The sequence below is a fragment of the Carcharodon carcharias genome, chromosome 1 (genome assembly GCF_017639515.1).
Source record: "Carcharodon carcharias isolate sCarCar2 chromosome 1, sCarCar2.pri, whole genome shotgun sequence".
In the NCBI taxonomy this organism is placed as follows: Eukaryota; Metazoa; Chordata; class Chondrichthyes; order Lamniformes; family Lamnidae; genus Carcharodon; species Carcharodon carcharias.
In genome coordinates this window covers 234,992,686-235,011,648 of record NC_054467.1, presented here as the reverse complement: position 1 = coordinate 235,011,648, position 18,963 = coordinate 234,992,686, and the positions used below count along the sequence as shown (strand labels likewise).

The window sequence follows — 18,963 nt, the reverse complement described above, 5'->3', positions numbered from 1 at the left end:
ATATACATGCCTTTGCGGTGGTGCTACGATATTCACTAGATTGATTTCTGGGATGAAAGGATTGTCCTAGGAGGAGAATGGGCTTATACTTTCTGGAGTTTGGCAGAGTGGGAGGTCATCTCATTGGTCCTGAGAGGGCTTGACAGGGTAGATGCTGACAGGCTGTTTCTCTTAACTGGAAAGTCTAGAACTAGGGGGTGTAATCTTGGGATAAGGGATCAGCCATTTAGGACTTGGATAAATAGAAATTTCTTCATTCAAAGGATTACGAATCTTTGATCCTTTACTCCAGAGAGCTGTGGGTGCACAGTTGGTGAATGTATTGAAGACTGAGATCGATAAATTCCAGGACTCGAAGGGAATTGAAGGATCAGGGGATCGAGCAGGAAAGTGTAATTGATGTCAAAGATCAGCAATGATCCCATTGAATGGGAGAGCCGGTTGAAGGGTTGTAAGGCCTACTCTTGCTCCTATTTCTTGCTTCTCATGTATATATTTTTTTGTTTGAGGCAGTAATCCAGCTCTGACCACTCATGAACTAGGGTCTTAAAAGAACTGGCTAGTGAGATAGTTGATGTGTTGGTTTTAATTTTCCAAAATCCACTAGATTTGGGGAAGGTTCTATTAGATTGGAAAATAGTTTCTCTCTCCCCTTTATTCAAAAAGGGAGGGAGACAAGAAGCAGGAAACAACAAGCCAGTTAGCTTAACATCTGTCATAGGGAAAATGTTAGAAGCTATTATTAAAGACATTATAACAGGGCACTTAGATAAATTTGAGGCAATCAGGCAGAGTCAATATGGTTTCGCGAAAGGGAAATCATATTTAACCAATTTATTGGTGTTCTTTTAAGAAGTAATATGTGCTGTGAATAAAGGGGGACTGGTGGTTGTACTGTACTAGATTTCCTGAAGACAGCTCATGTGGTTCCACTTTTTAAGAAGGGTTGTAGAGATAAACCAGGGAACTACAGGCCAGTGAGACTCACATCAGTGGTAGGGAAACTATTGGAGAAAATTCTGAAGGAGAGAATCTATTTCCACTTGGAGAAGCAAGGTTTGATTAGGGATAGTCAGCATGGCTTTGTCAGAGGGAGGTCATGCCTAACAAATTTGATTGAATTTTTTGAGGAGGTGACCAGGTGTGTAGATGAGGGTAGTGCAGTTGATGTAGTTTATATGGATTTCAGCAAAGCCTTTGACAAGGTCTCACGGGAGACTTATAAAGAAGGCAAATGCACATGGGATACAGGGTAATTTGATAAGGTGGATTCAAAATTGGCTTAGTTGCAGGGGACAGAGGGTGATGACAAAAGGATGCTTTAGTGACTGGAAGCTTGTGTCCAGTGGCGTACCACAGGGATCTGTGCTGGGTCCCCTATTATTTGTCATTTATATAAACGACATAGATGACTATGTGGGGGATAGGATTAGTAAGTTTGCAGATGACAAAAAGATTGGCCGGGTGCTTAATAGTGAGGTTGAGTGTCTTGGGCTACAGGAAGATATACATACGGGATTGTCAAATTGGCAGATAAGTGGCAGATGGAATTTAACCCTGAAAAGTGTGTGGTGATACACTTTGGAAGGAGTAATTTGACAAGGAAGTATTCAATGAACAGCATGACACTAGGAATTTCTGAGGAACAAAGGGACCTTGGCATGTGTGTCCATAGATCTCTGAAGGCAGAGGGACATGTTAGTGGGGTGGTGAAAAAGGCATATGGGACACTTGCCTTTATCAATCGAGGCATACATTACAAAAGTAGGGCGGTCATGTTGGAGTTGTATAGAACCTTGGTGATGCCACAGCCGGAGTACTGTGTGCAGTTCTGGTCGCCGCATTATAGGAAGGATGTGATTGCACTGGAGGGGGTGCAGAGCAGATTCACCAGGATGTTGCCTGGAATGAAACATTTAAGTTATGAAGAGAGGTTGGATAGACTTGGGTTGTTTTCGTTGGAGCAGCGAAGACTGATCGAGGTGTACAAGATTATGAGGGGCATGGACAGGGTGGATAGGGAGCAGCTGTTCCCCTTAGTTGAAGTGTCAGTCACAAGGGGACACAAGTTCAATGTGAGGGGCAGGAGGTTTAGGGGGGATGTGAGGAAAAACCTTTTTACCCAGAGGGTGGTGATGGTCTGGAATGTGCTGCCCGGAAGGGTGGTGGAGGCGGGTTGCCTCACATCCTTTAAAAAGTACCTGGATGAGCACTCGGCACGTCATAACATTCAAGGCTATGGGCCAAGTGCTGGTAAATGGGATGAGGTAGGTAGATCAGGTGTTTCTTACGTGTCGGTGCAGACTCGATGGGCCGAAGGGCCTCTTCTGCACTGTGTGATTCTGTGATTTGATAAGGTGCCACATCATAGATTATTGCAGTAAATAAAAGTTCATGGTGTGGGGTAACATATTGGCATGGTTAGCAGATTGACTAACCAACAGGAAACCGCATAGGCATAAATGCGTCATTTTCTGGTTGACAAGATATAATGAGTTGTATGTCACAGAGACCAGTGCTGGGGTTTCAAGTTTTTACAATTTATGTAAATTATTTGGATGGAGGGACTGAAGTATGGTTGGCTAAATTTGCTGACAACACAAAGATAGGTAGGAAAGTAAATTGTGAAGAGGATGTAAGGAGGCTATAAAGGGATATAGATAGGTTAAATGAGTGGGCAAAGATCTGGCAAATGGAGTATAATGAGGGAAATGTGAAATTGTCCATTTTGGCAGAAAGAATTAAAAAGAAGCATATTACCTAAATGGTGAGAGATTGCAGAGCTCTCAGATACAGAGGGACCTGGCTGTCCTTATGCATGAAGTGCCAAAGTTTATTATGCAGGTACAGCAAGTAATTAGGAAAGCTAATAGAATGCCATTGTTTATTGCAAGTGGAATTGAATATAAAAGGGAGATTATGCTTCAGTTATACAGGGCATTGCTGGGACCACATCTGGAGTACTGTGTGCAGTGTTGGTCTCCTTATTTAAGGAAAGATGTAAATGCGTTGGAAGCAGTTCAGAGAAGATTTACTGGATTAATATCTGGAATGGGCTGGTTGTCTTTTGAGGAAAGTTTGGACAGGTTAGGCTTGTTTCCGCTGGAGTTGAGAAGAGTAAGAGGCGACTTGATTGAAACCTTTTAAGATTCTGAGGGGTCTTGACAGGGTGGATGTGGATAAGGTGTTTCCTCTTGTGGGAAAATCGAGAACTCGGGGTCACTGTTTAAAAATAAAGTGTATTCATTTAAGACAGATGTAAGGAGAATTTTTTCTATCAGAGGGTCGTGAGTCTTTGGAACTTTTTTTAAAAAGGCAATGGAAGCAGAGTCTTTTAATATTTTTAAGGCAGAATTAGATAGATTCTTGATAAGCAAGGGGGGTGAAAGGTTATTGGGGGTAGGCGGGACTGTGGAGTTGAGGTTACAATCTTGTTGAATGGCGGAGCAGGCTCGAGGGGCTGAGTGACCTATTTCTGCTCCTAATTTGTATGTTGGTGATGAAGTAAACGACCACTCCAGCTAGAGTCGGAAATGTACATCAGTCTCATTCATCTGTTCTTGGTAGCCTCTTAGTGGAGATTAATTTGGGAATTTGTTTAAAAAGTTACGATAGTAGTAATTTGTAGCCATGTGTATGTGTTAAATTTGTTGTAAATTAATAAATGTTTCATTTTGTTTGATATAAAAACCTCTCAAGACTTGGTGGTCTTATTGCTGAATATAGAGCTGCAATCAAAACATACCAATTGAAAATATAGGTTATGACAGTTGTTTAAAGTTTCCCTCTGGGATTATGAATAACTCAGCCTTTATAAACTGTTGTGTCATAACAATTGGTGTCTCCTAGCTGGGTGCAAGATTTCACCCCACCCCAGTCTTTGAATGGTTTATTCAACAAAATGCAAATGTACCCTCTACCTACTGTTTACATCTCAACACTACTATACATCGAAGCAAAAATTAAAATAACTGGAAAAACTCAGCAGGTCTGATAGCATCTGCGGAGAGGAATACAGTTAACGTTTCGAGTCCGTGTGACTCTTTGTCAGAACTGAGGAAAAACAGAAATGAGGTGAAATATAAGCTGGTTGAGGGGGGTGGGATAGGTAGAGCTGGATCGAGGGCCAGTGATAGGTGGAGGCAAAGAAGAGATTGCCAAAGATGTCATAGACAAAAGGACAAAGGGGTATTGATGGCGGTGATATTGGCTAAGGAATGTGCTAGTGGTGACATTAAGGGTAGAAAGCAGGATGAGCAAGTGGGGGCTGGGGGTGGGATGGGGGGAAGGGATCGGAATAGGCTAAAAGGTGGAGATGAAACAATGGATGAGAATACATTTAAAAATAATGGAAATAGGTGGGAAAAGAAAAATATATTTTAAAAATATATAAATAAATAGAAAAGGGGAGATTGGAAATGGGGTGGGGATGGAGGAGAGAGTTCATGACCTGAAGTTGTTGAACTCAATATTAAGTCCGGCAGGCTGTAAAGTGCCAAATCGGAAGATGAGGTGCTGTTCATCCAGTTTGCGCTGAGCTTCGCTGGAACAATGCAGCAGGCCATGGACGGACATGTGGGCATGAGAACAGGGTGGTGTGCTGAAATGGCAAGTGACAGGGAGGTCTAGGTCATGCTTGCGGACATACCGAAGGTGTTCTGCAAAGCGGTCATCCAGTCTGCGTTTGGTATCTCCAATGTAGAGGAAACCGCATTGGGAGCAGCGAATGCAGTAGACTAAATTGAGGGAAGTGCAAATGAAGTGCTGCTTGAAAGGACTGTTTGGGCCCTTGGACGGTGAGGAGGGGGGAAGTAAAGGGGCAGGAGTTGTACCTTCTGCGGTTGCATGGGAAGGTGCCATGGGAGGGGGTTGAGGTGTAGGGGGTGATGGAGGAATTGGCCAGGGTGTCCCAGAGGGAACGATCCCTCCGGAATGCCGTCGGGGGGGGTGAAGGGAAGATGTGTTTGGTGGTGGCATCATGCTAGAGTTGGCGGCAATGGAAGAGGATGATCCTTTGAATGTGTAGGCTGGTAGGGTGATAAGTGAGGACAAGGGGGACCCTATCATGGTTCTGGGAGGGAGAGGAAGGTGTGAGAGCAGATGCGCGGGAGATGGGCCAGACACGGTTGAGGTTGTCAACCACCGTGGGTGGAAACCTCGGTTAGGGAAGAAGGAAGATATGTCAGAGGAACTGTTTTGGAAAGTGGCATCATCAGAACAGATGCGACGGAGGCAAAGGAACTGAGAGAATGGGATGGAGTCCTTACAGGAAGCGGGTGTGAGGAGCTGTGGTCGAGGTAGCTGTGGGAGTCAGTAGGCTTGTAATGAATATTGGTGGACAGTCTATCACCAGAAATTGAGACAGAGAGGTCAAAGAAGGGAAGGGAAGTGTCAGTGATGGACCATGTGAAAATGATGGAAGGGTGGAAATTGGAAGCAAAATTAATAAATTTTTCCAGGTCCAGACGAGAGCATGAAGCAGCACCAAAGCAGTCATCGATGTACTGGAGAAAGAATGTTCCACATAGCCCGTAAAGAGACAGGCTTAACTGGGCCCATGCGGGTACCCATAGCCACACCTTTTATTTGGAGGAAGTGAGACGAGTTTAAGGAGAAATTGTTCAGTGAGTGAACAAGTTCAGCCAGACGGAGGAGAGTGGTGGTGGATGGGGTTGTTCTGGCCTATGTTCGAGGAAGAAACGGAGAGTCCTCAGACCATCCCGGTGGTGTTTGGAGGTGTAGAGGGATTGGACGTCCATGGTGAAGAGGAGGTGATTGGGGCCAGGGAACTGGAAATTGTTGATATGATGTAGGGCATCAGAGGAATCGCAGATGTAGGTGGGAAGAGACTGGACAGTGGGAGAGAGAATGGAGTCAAGATAACAAGAACTGAGTTCCGTGGGGCAGGAACAGGCTGACATGATCAGTCTGCCGGGACAGTTCTGTTTGTGGATTTTCGGGAGGAGGTAGAAGCCGTCTGTCCAGGGTGGGGAGACTATGCGGTTGGATGCTGTGGAGGGAAGATCTCCAGAGGAGATGAGGTCAGTGACAGTCCTGGAAACAATGGCTTGATGTTCAGTAGTGGGGTCATGATCCAGGGGAAGGTAGGAGGAGGAAGTGTCTGTGAGTTGGCGCTCAGCCTCTGCAAGGTAGAGGACAGTGCACCAGACAACAAAGGCACCACCCTTGTCATCAAAGCACCCAGACTAGCTGGCTTTAATCCAATTAATGCGCACACAGACACTCACAGACATAGACTACACCTCTATTGTAAAAAAAAAATTCCAATAACATAATACACCGGCAAAGTTATCACAAGTACAAAAAGAAATTGATTTCATGCTTCAAAATGATACCATTGATCCAATTGCAGTAACTAGAGTTCGCCTATTGTACAGGCATCGAAACCAGATAGAACTCAAAGATTGTGTGTGAACTACTAAAAAGTGAATGCGGTGACAAAAGTGGATTCATATGCTTTACCACAGTTGGAAGATTGATGGTTTGCGCCGTGGTGGTGAACTCCGTTTTAAATATGGCCTGGTGAGGCTCAGGAGCCCTGATTTGACATGGCAGCCTCTGCTGCATTTGCTGCAGAGGAAGATAGTGGTCTGAGAATACGCAAAATTCACTGGCCTCTGTTTACTCTGGGCACTCTTCTCAGGCAGCTGAGCTTTTTCTTTCTGCTTGCTTCCAAACAGTCAACCTCCGGAGGTCACAGCCCTAGTGACTGTCTCGTTCACCTATTCGCTAGCATATTAAGGGTAATGTTTACGTTCGTTGCCTTGACGCTTCTTTGACAGAAGGGACTTTGTGTTCTTTGTAGAACCTGCATGATTTTGATTCCATTGAAATCAATGACCTTGTGTTGTACTCCTCACAGTATACCTGGAAAAGATTGCAGAACATCTCGGGACATCAGTAGTTGTAGTGAGCAGCTCGATAATATTAATGCAGTATTGAGTGAACTTGAGGGGATATTTGATTACGACTGCTGTTGCTGGTAAATGTGGCTGTGATTGACCATGAGTGAATATTTAATCAGTTCTACAGAGTTCGACAAGTTGATAATTCGGATTTAAAATTTAATTTCAGATATTATAAGGATTCTGTATTCTATATCAGCCATCATCTTATTGATTGGCGAAGCAGGCTTAAGGGTTCAAGAGGCCTACTCTGGCTCCTAAATTGTATGTTCATATATATATTCTATATACATTCTGTAAAGAATGATGAAAAGAAGTGGTAATGCAAAGATTATCAATACACTATTGTACATGAATATGAACAAAAAAAGTTTTCACTTTTAATCGTTTATCTATCCTTTGAATCAGTTTTGCACCACAGAAGACGACCATTTGGTCCATTGTACCCAGCCCAGCTCTTTGGAAGTGTTGCCCAATTTGTTTTCGCTTTACCTGTGCACTTTGACATTTTTCTGTCTGTGCCATGCAGGTAAAATAATGGGTTCTCTTTGGTTAAGAAGATGGATTTTATTTACTCTACTGCTAACATCCATTGTACGGTTTGCTTTAACTGACAGGTGTGTATGCCACTGGGCCTTCATAGACAATTTCCGGAGAATAACCTGCAACTCATGGTGCAGTCTGGTGCAAAGGGCTCAGCTGTTAATACAATGCAGGTACTATTTTTCTGTAGCAGTTGAGCGGATTTTTGCGTTATATTTATGTGCATCTTTTATTTGATGTAAGTACTGAAGTGTGGAATGACTAATCTAGCTGAATTTTATTTTGAGGAAGTCACTCATATGCTGCATAGGAAAGTATCTGTGGATACTGTACTTAATTCCAGAGGTGGAATTTTTCGTTCAGTGGGCGGGCGCGCGCCACACTTGACCCAGCGTGAAATGACCCGTGTTGATGTCAGCTGAGTGGGCGGGATGAGGTTTCCAAAAGCAAATAATGAGGGGACATGTTTTATTAATTTTTTTCTGCTGTTTTAATAATTTTTTTCAATATATTCTTCATCTCCCTGAGGCAGCTGCATGCCTCAGGGAGATTATTCAGCACTCTTCTGCGTGCATGCGTGAACTGTGTGCTAGGCCTGCTTGCCCTCCTTCCCCCCCCAACCTGCAGAGGCAGCGCTCAGTGCTACCGCTCGCATATCACGCTGGGCAGGCCTTAATTGGCCCGTCAGCATGAAATCACGATGCGCTGTCGATCGCAGGCGACTGTCGGCTTCCTGACTGTCCCCGCTGATCCCGCACGCCTAGGGCAAAATTTTGCTCCAGAATCATTTGTAAGGGTTCTGCAGAAGAGATAATTAAGGACATGCAATTGCAGGTAACCCTTTGCGATAAGGGTCACAAATTGGGTGAGAGGTATAGAGAGTAGGGATAAAGGATTTGTTTGCTGGTTGACAGGATGTGACAATGATGTTCCCTAGTGTTCCTGTGCTGGGATCTCAGCTTTTAACTATCATATGGTTTATTCATGACTTGGGTGAAGGAATTGATTCTAAATTAAGAGGCATCGTAAATTTTATAGGTGGTGACAGGGTTGGGGGGGGTGCGGGTGGTTGCAAAAAGGCAGGCAATCTAAGTGATGGGCACTACCTAAGCAAATGGAGCTCAGATTGGGGAAGCCTGAGATCATCCATTTTGGAACTGAGAAAAACAGGGTATTCTCTTAATAGCGAGATACTAGAAGCTGTGGAGGAACAAAATCATTTGGATACACAAACCATAATGGCCAATCTCACTTCACTTGAAACCCTGAAAACCAGCAGAGAGAAATGTGAAAGAACCTGAAGAACAAGAAAAGAAGTGCCTTTCACAACCTCGAGAAATACTTAACACACACTGAATTTGGTCACCGTTGCAGCATAGGAAACTGGTGGAAGGCAGTGAGTGAGACGCTCTCTCTCTTTCTGAGCTTGATTTAACCTGTTCAACCTCTGTGAATCTGTGTTTCTTTTTTGTCAAATGACTCATTTAAGAAATATTTGAAATAATTAAACATTTTTAATTTGTAATGCCCTGTGACCCAACTGAATCTGCCTCTGTTTACGATTCTCATGAAATGATTTTTAAAAATTTTCACAAGTAAACTGAATGATTTGTTTATTTGTTTCCAGATTTCGTGTCTTCTTGGTCAGATTGAGCTGGAAGGAAGGCGACCTCCGCTGATGCCATCTGGGAAATCTTTGCCCTGTTTCCAACCTTATGACTTCACTCCACGATCTGGCGGTTTTGTTACTGGTCGATTCCTCACTGGGATCAGCCCTCCGGTAGGCAGAGATGCATTCTTAAGGTTTTTGCCCCCAAGTTGAAGTTGTCGATACCAATACTGTTCTTGTATGATTATCGCTTGTATAAAGTAATTGGAGGATACAGTTAGATAAGGCATCAGCTTTTTGTTTGGAGAAATGTTGGGAGCAGCAGAGTTGAGTTATGCTGCCATCTCTATGTCATTCTGTAGTGAAGCGATGTGATACTTTCCTGATGTTAGTTACTAGCTATCAGCTGTGGTTCAGTGGTAGCATTCTTACCTCTGTGTCAGAAGGTTGTGGATTCAAGTCCCACTATTTTGTACTTAAGTACAAAATCTAGGCTGATATTCCAGTGCAGTAGTGAGAGACTGCTACTCAGATAAGAACATAACAGAAGAAGTGGCCGCAGGAGTAGATCATACGGTCCCTTGAGCCCACTCCAATATCCAATATGATCATGGCTAATCTTTGGCCTCCACTTTTCCTGCTTTCCATATTCCTTGATTCCCTAAGGGACCAAAAATCTGTCCATCTCAGCCTTAAATAAACTCAACGGTGGAGCTGCAAATCTTTGGGTTAAATCAATGCTCTGTCTGCCCTCTCGTGGGTGTAAACAATTCACTGGCACTATTTTGAAGAAGAACGGGGGAATTCTCCCCTTGGACAATATATATTCCTGTACAACGTCACTTAAAAAAAACTATCTGGTCACTATCACATTATTGTTTGTGGGATCTTGCTGGGTGCAAATTGGCTACTGTGTTTACAGTACTTCAAAAGTGTTGACTTTAGTTGACCGTAAAGCACTTTATGATGTGAAAGGCGCTATATAAATGTAAGTCTGCCTTCATTTTTTACTAGTTGATTGAAGCTTTCAGGATACTGAGAGGAACAGATGATGTAAATAGAGATAAACTATTTCTGTTTGTTGGAAAGTCTAGGACTAGGGGACATAAGTCTAAAAATTAAAGCCAGAGTTTTCAGCAGTGAGATTAGGAAGCAACACAAACAATGGTAGAAGTTTGGAACTGACTTCAGCAAACCGCAGTTATGCTAGATCCATTGTTAACTTTAAATCTGTGATGTAAGATTTTTGTTATCCAGATGTATTAAGGGTCATCGGGCAAAGGCAGTTATCATAATCATCAGTATCATATGGAGTCAGTTCACAGATCAGCCATGATTTGGAATAGGTTCGAAGAGCTAAGCGGTCTCCTCATGTTCCTAAGACAGAGTGTCTTATAGCAGTTTTTAAAAGTTTATATTTTATAAAATGCAGCCAATGCAAAGCAGAAGAGGTGCGGATCCAATTCCTTGTGGCATCCCACCAGCTGTCTTGAATTCAACTTGGTCCAAGCCATGTTCTGGATTTTGCGAAATGTTTTTCCTTGACCCGTTGGAATGTCCACATGAGATAAAAGAAGCGATCACAAATGCATCACCATAATTTAATACCCAAATTCAAAAGTTTCAAAGAAATGTTATTGTTTTAAGAACTGTTATGGTTCTGTCCTTTTCTTGCATTTATAAATATCAGAGGGCTTTCTAGTGTTATGATATTTGTAAAATCTTGAACTTCTGCCCTCAAAAACAAGTATCTATGAAGTTAAATTTTGTTATGGTTTCCCTGTTGAAATAAAGGGCCCAAAACTGAATGCAGTAAAACAGATAGAGTTAGGATCATAGGACTTAGGAGCAGGACTAGGCCATTCAGCCCTTTGAGCCTGCTCTGCTATTCAATAAGATCATTGCTGACCTGATTGTGGTCTCAACTCCGCTTTCCTGTGTGGACACCGCATAAACCTTGACTCCTTTGTCTATCAAAAATCTATCTAATTCAGCTTTGAATAAATTCAGTGACCCAGTCTCCACTGCTTTTTGCAGAGGAGAACTCCACAGACTAATGACCTTCTGAAAAAAATATTTTCTCCTAATTTCCATCTTCAAAGGGAGACCTCTTATTTTTAATCTGTGTCCCTTAATTCTAGCCACTCCCACAAGACGAAACATCCTCCCGGTATCCACTCTATCAAGTCCCCTCAGAAACTTCTCTGAATTGCTCTCACGCAATGATATCTTTTTTCAACTAAGGAGACTAAAACTGTGCACAGTACTCCAGATATGGTTTCACCAAGGCCCTATACAGCTGCAGTAAAACTTCCCTACTTTTATATTCCATTCCCCTTGCAATAAACTCCAACATTTCATTTGTCTTCCTAATCACCTGCTATACATACAAGCTAACTTGTGATTCATTAAACCAAGGCTATGTACAATTGAAGCAAAACGTCTGCCTCTTTGTATTTCACCCCTTTTTTTGAGAAAAAAGACATAATCGATTAACCTTTTTGTAGCTGAGCACTAGCTTGCTGTGATTTATGTATGTGGACACCTAAATGCCTTTGCTTCACAATTCCTAGCTTCTCGCCATTTTAAAAAAAAACTATTTGTTTTCCTTGGATCCAAGGTTGATGACCTCACATTTCTCTTCATTAAGTTCCATCTGCCACCAATTTGCCCACTTGTGTAATCTGTCTCCCTTTGTAACTCCCTGCTCCTGTGTACACAGCTTGCTGTGCTTCCTAATTGGGGAGGGGAATGGGGGTGGTGGCCGGGAGTGAGAGGCAGAATTTAAGAAGTAACAAAATGATGGCAACCTTGAACACAGTAGATGGCAAATTTTGTTTCGTAAGCTTTTATGAAAGGAAAATTACTACAGTAGTTGACATGAAAGCCTGCAAGGTAAAATGAAGTATAAGTTACTTACAATTATGAAAACATGATGGGTATCCGTTTCTAGATGTTGGTTTCTTGTGCTATAGGAATTTTTCTTTCACTGTATGGCTGGCAGAGAAGGTCTGGTGGACACAGCTGTAAAGACCAGCCGTTCTGGGTATCTTCAAAGGTAAGAAACTATTTAGGTTTTAAATGCTGAAATGTGAATTTTAATCGTGTCACTTTTTTTGTCTTTCTCCTTTGTGTGTTCTTCCCCTCTTCCCCGCAACAACAGTACTAAGTTAATGTAAGGGTGGCTACGGAGAGTGTGCAGTTTGTTTTGTGAATTACTCTGTGGTACTCTGTCAGTGTGGCTCAGTGGAAGCACTCTCGACTTTGAGTTAGAAGATTGTGGGTTTGAGTTGCGCCTCAGACTTGAGTGCAATAATCTAGCCTAACACTCCTGTGCAGTGCCAAGGTTCTGCTGCTTTGTCAGAGGTGCCATTTTCAGATGAGTCATTAAACCAAGGCCTGTCTCCCTGGGATGTAAAAGATCCCATGGCTCTATTTCAAAGATGAGCAAGTGAATTAGTCCCAGTCACTATTCTTTCCTTAATTGACATTGCTTAAAACAAATGATCATCTGGTTGTTATTACATTGCCATTGTTGTGTGGAAATAGAATCATAGAATGGTTGCAGCACAGAAGGAGGCCATTCAGCCACCTTCATGATCCTGCCAGCTTCTTGCAGAGCTATGGGAAATAGTCAAGCGAGTGGGACTAGCTGAGTTGGGCTTGCGATTATTTTCCCTCCAGGTGCTTATCCAATTCCCTTTTGAGAGCCTCAACTGAATCTGCCTTGACCACATTCTCAGGCAGCATATTCCAGATCCTAACCAGTTACTGGGTAAAATAAAGCTTTTCATCTCCTTTGGTTCTTTTGCCATTTGCATTAAATCAGTGCCCTCTGGATCTCGACCATTCTGCCAGTGGGACCAGTTTCCCTCTATCTGTTCTGTCCATACTCTTCATGATTTTGAACGCCCCTCAATCTCCTCACAAACTTCTCTGCTCTAAGGAGAACAACACTTATCCATCTTATATCCCAGCTGCCATGTTCTTGCCACTCACTTAGCCTGTGCAAATCCTCTTTGCATCATTCTCACAACACACATTCCCACCTCGTTTTGTGTCATCCGCAAACTTGGAAATATTATATTTGGTACCCACATCCAAATCATTGCTAAAGATTGTGAATAGCTGGGGCCCAAGTACTGATCCTTGCGGTAACCTACTAGTCACAGCCTGCCGATCTGAGAATGACCTATTTATTCCTACTCTGTTTTCTGCCCATTAACCAATCCTCAATCCGTGCCAATAACCCTCCATCCCATGTGCTCTAATTTTGTTTACTAACCTGTGTGAGACCTTATCGAAAGCCTTCTGATAATCCAAATACACACACATCCACTGATTTCCCCCTTATCCATGTGCTAGTTACATCCTCAAAAAACTCCACAACAGGCTTGTCAAGCATGATTTTCCTTTTCATAAATTCATGTTGGGCACAGTCAACCAGATCATTATTTTCTAAGTTCCCAGTTATCACATCCTTTAGAATAGATTCTAGCATTTTCCCTACTACTGACGTCAGGTTAACAGGGTCTGTAGTTCCCTGTTTTCTCTCTCCCTCCTTTCTTAAATAGTGGGGTTACATTTGCAACCTTCCAATCTGCAGGCACCATTCCAGAATCTCTAGAATTTTGAAAGATGACCATCAGTGTGTCCACTATCTCCACAGCCACCTCTTTAAACACACTGATACATAGATCATCAGGTCCTGGAATTTATCAATTTTCCCATTAATTTATCCAGAACTACTTTTTCTTCGCTATTAATTACTTTCAATTCCTCATTCTCACTAGTCCCTTGGACCCGTATCATTTCTGGGAGATTTCTTCTGTCTTCCACTGACAGACATCAAGTAATTATTTAGCTTCTCCATCATTTCCCTATTCTCCACTTTAAATTCTCCTGTCTCTGCATGACATGGGCCCACATTTGTCTCTGCATGACATGGGCCCACATTTGTCTTTGCTAATCTTCCTTTTTAACATACCTATAGAAGCTTTTACAATCCATTTTTGTGTTTCTCACTAGTTTACTCTCATATCCTATTCGCCCTTTCTTGGTCCTCCTTTGCTGAATTCATTAAAACTTAGGGCTCGACAGGGTAGATGCAGAAAGGATGTTTCCCTAGTTGGGGTGATCTAGAACCAGAGGACACAGTCTCAGAATAAGGGGTAGGCCATTTAGTCCAGAGATGAGGAGGAATTTCTCTACTGAGTGGTTAATCTCTGGAATTCTCTACCCCAGAGGGCTGTGGAAGATCAGTCATTTAGGACAGAAATTGATAGGTTTCTAGATACTAATGACATCAAGGGATCTGAGAAAATTACGTTGAGGTAGATGATCAGTGCTGTGAGCTAGCTGAATGGTGGAGCAAGCTCAAGGGGCTGAACGGTCTACTCCTGCTCCTGTATTCTAGGTTTTTTAGCCTAGCAGCAGTGAAGGAATGGTGATGTAGTTCCAAGTCAGTATGATGTGTGGCTTAGATCGGAGCTTGAAGGCGGTAGTGTTCCCATGTGTTCTGGTGCCCTTGGCCTTCTCGGCGGTAGAGGTTATGGTTTTGGAACGTGCTGCTGAAGGAGGCTTGGTGAGTTGTTTCAGTGAATCTTGTAGATGGTTCACACCGCTGCCCCTGTGTGTGCACCCGTAATGGAGGGAGTGAATGTTTAAAGTGGTAGATAGGGTGCCAATTAAGTGGGATGTTTTGTCCTTGAAAGTGCTGAGTTTCTTGAGTGTTGTTGGAGAGTATTCCATCACACTCCTGACTTGTGTCTTGTAGACAGGCTTTGGAGAGTCAGGAGGGGAGTTGCTCACTGAAGAATTCTCAGCCTCTGACCTGCTCTTTTTATTTATTCTTTCTTGAGATTTGGGCATCACTGGCAAGGCCAACATTTATTGCCCATCTTGAAGCCACAGTATTTATGTGGTTGGACCATTTAAGTTTCTGGTCAATGATAACCCCTAGGATGTTGGTGCTGGAAGATTAGCCATTTCACAGAATCACACAGTGCAGAAGAGGCCCTTCGGCCTATCGAGTCTGCACCGACATGTGAGAAACACCTGATCTACCTACCTCATCCCATTTACCAGCACTTGGCCCTTAGCCTTGAATGTTATGACGTGCCAAGTGATCATCCAGGTACTTTTTAAAGGATGTGAGACAACCGCCTCCACCACCCTCCCAGGCAGCACATTCCAGACCGTCACCACCCTCTGGGTAAAATAGTTTTTCCTCACATCCCCCCTAAACCTCCTGCCCCTCACATTGAACTTGTGTCCCCTCGTGACTGACCCTTCAACTAAGGGGAACAGCTGCTCCCTATCCACCCTGTCCATGCCCCTCATAATTTTGTACACCTCAATCAGGTCGCCCTTCAGTCTTCTCTGCTCCAATGAAAACAACCCAAGTCTATCCAACCTCTCTTCATAACTTAAATGTTTCATCCCAGGCAACATCCTGGTGAATCTCCTCTGCACCCCCTCCAGTGCAATTACATCCTTCCTATAGTGTGGCGACCAGGACTGAACACAGTACTCCAGCTGTGGCCTCACCAAGGTTCTATACAACTCCAACATGACCTCCCTACTTTTGTAATGTATGCCTCGATTGATAAAGGCAAGTGTCCCATATGCCTTTTTCACCACCCCACTAACAAGCCCCTCCGCCTTCAGAGATCTATGGACACACAATCCAAGGTCCCTTTGTTCCTCAGAACTTCCTACTGTCATGCCCTTCATTGAATACTTCCTTGTCAAATTACTCCTTCCAAAGTGTATCACCTCACCCTTTTCAGGGTTAAATTCCATCTGCCACTTTTCTGCCCATTTGACCATCCCGTCTATATCTTCCTGTAGCCCAAGACATCCAACCTCACTGTTAACTATCCGGCCAATCTTTGCGTCATCCGCAAACTTACTAATCCTACCTCCCACATAGTCATTTATGTCGTTTATATGAATGACGCATAATAGGGGACCTAGCACAGATCCCTGTGATACGCCACTGAACACGGGCTTCCAGTCACTGAAGCATCCTTCTGTCATCACCCTATGTTTCCCACAACTAAGCCAAGTTTGAATCCAGCTTATCAAATTACCATGTATCCCATTTGCCGCCTTTATAAGTCTTCTATGTGGGACCTTGTCAAAGGCTTTGTTGAAATCCACATAAACTGCATCAACTGTACTACCCTCATCTACACATCTGGTCACCTCCTCAAAAAATTCAATCAAATTTGTTAGGCATGACCTCCACCTGACAAAGCCATGCTGACTGTCCCGGATCAAGTGGAGGTAGATTCTCTCCTTCAGGCGAGAATGGGAAATGTATATCAAGGGAAGATGGTTAGATTCTGTCTTGTTGGAAATGGTCATTGCCTGGCACTTGCATGGCGTGGATGCTACTTGCTACTTATCACCCCAAGTCTGAATGTTGCTCAGGTCTTGCTGCATTTGGACATGTACTGCTTTAGTATCTGAGGAGCCACGAATGGTGCTGAACATTGTGCAATCATCAGCGAGCATCCCCACTTCTGACCTATATGATGGAGGGAAGGTCTTGGTGAAGCAGCTGTAGATGGTTTGGCTTAGGATCCTGAGGAACACCTGCACTGATGTCCTGGGACAAAGATGATTGACCCCCAACAACCACAACCATCTTCCTTTGTGCTAGTTATGACTCCACCCAGTGGAGAATTTTCCCCCTGATTCCCATTGACTCCAGTTTGCTGGCACTCCTTGATGTCAAAGGCAGTTTGTTTCATCTCACTTCTGGATTTTAGCTCTTTTGTCTATGTATGGACCAATGCTGTAATGAGGTCAGGAGCCAAATGACCCTGGCAGAGCCCAAGCTGAGCATCAGAGAGGGGGTTATTGCTATCTAAGTGTGGCTTGATAGCTCTGTTGACAATACCTTCCACCACTTAGCCTTTGATCAAGAATGGACTCATGGAGCGCTAATTGGTCAGATTGGACTTAAATTGGAACATAGGACTTAGGAGCAGGAGTAGGCCATTTGGCCCTTCGAGCCTGCTCTGCCATTCAGTAAGATTATGGCACTTTCCTGTCTGCCCCTAATGATCCTTGACTCTCTTGTTTATCAAAAATCTATCTCACCCAGCCTTGAATGAGTTCAGTGACCCAACCTCTGCTGCTTTCAACACAAGGTAATTCCACAGACTAATGACCCTCTGAGAGAAAACATTTCTCCTCATCTTCATTTAAAAAGGGAGATGTCTTCTTTTTAAACTGTGTCCTCTAATTCGTCTCCCACACAAGAGGAAACATCCTCCCCATATCCATCCTATCAAGTTTCCTTAGGATCTTATCGGTTTCAGTAAGATTATCCCTCATTCTTTTCAACTCCAATGGGTGTAGGTCCAACCTGTTTAATCTTTCTCTATAAGATCAGCCCTTCATCTCAGTATTGAGTGAAGTGAACTTCTCTGAACTGCTCCTATTGCAGTTATATCCTTTTTCAAATAAGGAAATGAAAATTGTACACGGTATTCCAGATGTGGTCTCACCAAGGCCTTGCACAACTACAGTAAAACTTCCCTACTTAATACTCTATGCCAACATTCTATTTGCCTTCCTAATCACTTGCTGTACTTGCATACTAACGTTTTGTGATTCATGTACCGGGACACCCAGATCACAATCTCACAGTGCATAAGAGGCCCTTCGGCCCATTGAGTCTGCACCAACACATGAGAAACACCTGACCTACCTACCTAATCCCATTTACCAGCACTTGGCCCATAGCCTTGAATGTTATGATGTACCAAGTGCTCATCCAGGTACTTTTTAAAGGATGTGAGGCAACCTGCCTCCACCACCCTCCCAGGCAGTGCATTCCAGACCGTCATCACCCTCTGGGTAAAAAGGTTTTTCCTCACAACCCCCCTAAACCTCCTGCCCCTCACCTTGAACTTGTGTCCCCTCGTGACTGACCCTTCAATTAAGGGGAACAGCTGCTCTCCATCCACCCTGTCCATGCCCCTCATAATCTTGTACACCTCGATCAGTTCGCCCCTCAGTCTTCTCTGCTCCAATAAAAACAACCCAAATCTATCCAACCTCTCTTCATAACTACATTTATGCCCCCTAGTTACTGACCTCTCTGCTAAAGTAAATAGATCCTTTCTATCCAGGCCCCTCTCAATTTTGTCCATCAAATCTGCCCTAAGCTTCCTCTCTTCCAAGGAGAACAACCCCAGCCTATCCAATCTTTCCCCATAGCTGCAATTTTCCAGTCCTGGCAACATCATAAATCTCCTCTGTACCCTTTCTAATGCAATCACATCCTTTCTGTAATGAGGTGACCAGAATTACACACAGTACTCAAGTTGTGACCTAAGTAATGTTTTATATAATTCCAGCATAACCTTCCTGCTATCATATTCCATGTCTCAGCTAATAAATGAAAGGATTCCATATGCTGCCTCAACCACCTTATCAAGCGGTCTTGCAATCTTCAGGGATCTGTGGACATTCACTCCAAGGTCCCTCGCTTCCTCTACACCTCCCATTTATTGTGTAATCTTTTGCCTTTTTGGACCTCCACAAATGCATCACCTCACACTTCTCTGGGTTGAATTTCATTTGCCATTTATCTGCCCACCTGACCAGTCCATTGATATCTTCCTGCAGTCTACAGCAAATCTCCTCACTATAAATGCCACTGTCAGTTTTTTGTGCTTTCTGCTAACTTCTTGATCATTCCCTCTACATTTGCGTCTAAACCATTAATCTGTACCTCAAAAAGCAGGGATTCTAGTACCGAGCTCTGTAAAACCCCACTGGAAACAGCCTTCCAGTCACAAAAACATCCGTTAACCAATTACTCTGAGAGAATTTTGTATTCTGCTTGCTACATTCCCCTGGATT

The 18,963-nt window shown here is 43.3% G+C and overlaps 1 protein-coding gene across 1 annotated transcript in view; it reads left to right on the top strand.

The window, feature by feature from the left end:
• The window catches only part of polr1a (RNA polymerase I subunit A), a 170,458-nt gene that overhangs the window by 58,364 nt on the left and 93,131 nt on the right, over nucleotides 1-18,963 (top strand). Inside the window, exons 19-21 of the mRNA XM_041192484.1 lie at nucleotides 7,544-7,642; nucleotides 9,097-9,249; nucleotides 12,054-12,136. Coding sequence (XP_041048418.1) covers nucleotides 7,544-7,642; nucleotides 9,097-9,249; nucleotides 12,054-12,136 — 335 coding nt within the window. The remainder of the gene's footprint in view (nucleotides 1-7,543; nucleotides 7,643-9,096; nucleotides 9,250-12,053; nucleotides 12,137-18,963) is intronic.